Source organism: Nanorana parkeri, unplaced genomic scaffold (assembly GCF_000935625.1).
Source record: "Nanorana parkeri isolate BGI_ZX_2015 unplaced genomic scaffold, ASM93562v1 scaffold2022, whole genome shotgun sequence".
Lineage (NCBI taxonomy): Eukaryota > Metazoa > Chordata > Amphibia > Anura > Dicroglossidae > Nanorana > Nanorana parkeri.
Window position 1 is genome coordinate 69,973 of NW_017308290.1, and position 700 is coordinate 70,672.

Consider the following 700-nt stretch of genomic DNA (forward strand, 5'->3'; position numbering starts at 1 on the left):
AGAGAGGGAGAGGAGAGTAAGAGGGAGGGAGAGGAGAGTAAGAGGGAGGGAGAGGAGAGTAAGAGAGAGGGAGAGGAGAGTAAGAGAGAGGGAGAGAGAGGAGAGTAAGAGAGAGGTAGGAGGGTGGGAGAGTAGAGTGAGGGGAAGATAGGAAAGGAGAATGAGAGAGGTAGAAGGGGGGAGGGAGGGAGTTGGATTCCATTCACATACAAAAGTAAAACTACATGAACGGAGGACCAGTAAGTCTCACATATGTTGTTTTTACATTGATATTCTAAATGTAGACCATTTTCCCAGCCATCCCCCACTCACTGGAGAGGTCAGTACAATGTTACTTTAACGGGATTACCAAACAGGAAGTCAGCTGTGCATAGGAGAATGTCCTCCCCCAGGACCAGAATTTTACATATAGTGTATTCTGGAATCATGAAAGGGTGCGATACCTCCATCAGCGGCTGCATGATCTTGTCATATTGTTCCCGCACGCGCTCGCTCAGCATCACCTCGAAGGTCTGGATGTCTGAGCCCGGCTCCAGGCCCCTCAGTGGACACAGGTTTTCCTGCACAAAAAGATTTAACATTTCTCTTCATTTTTTGATATACTGTATATAAAAAGGTAAATAAAAGAAAAAATGAATAATGACTGTGATAAGGCAAAAATATTTAAGGGCCCCGTGCTAATACAGAGCGTGAGGGTCTA

At 45.7% G+C, this 700-nt stretch overlaps 1 protein-coding gene across 1 annotated transcript in view; it reads right to left on the reverse strand.

Annotated features, from left to right (window-relative positions):
- LOC108800428 (meckelin-like) overlaps positions 1-700 on the reverse strand; it is a 29,424-nt gene that overhangs the window by 9,258 nt on the left and 19,466 nt on the right. Inside the window, exon 22 of the mRNA XM_018572412.1 lies at positions 444-560. Coding sequence (XP_018427914.1) covers positions 444-560 — 117 coding nt within the window. The remainder of the gene's footprint in view (positions 1-443; positions 561-700) is intronic.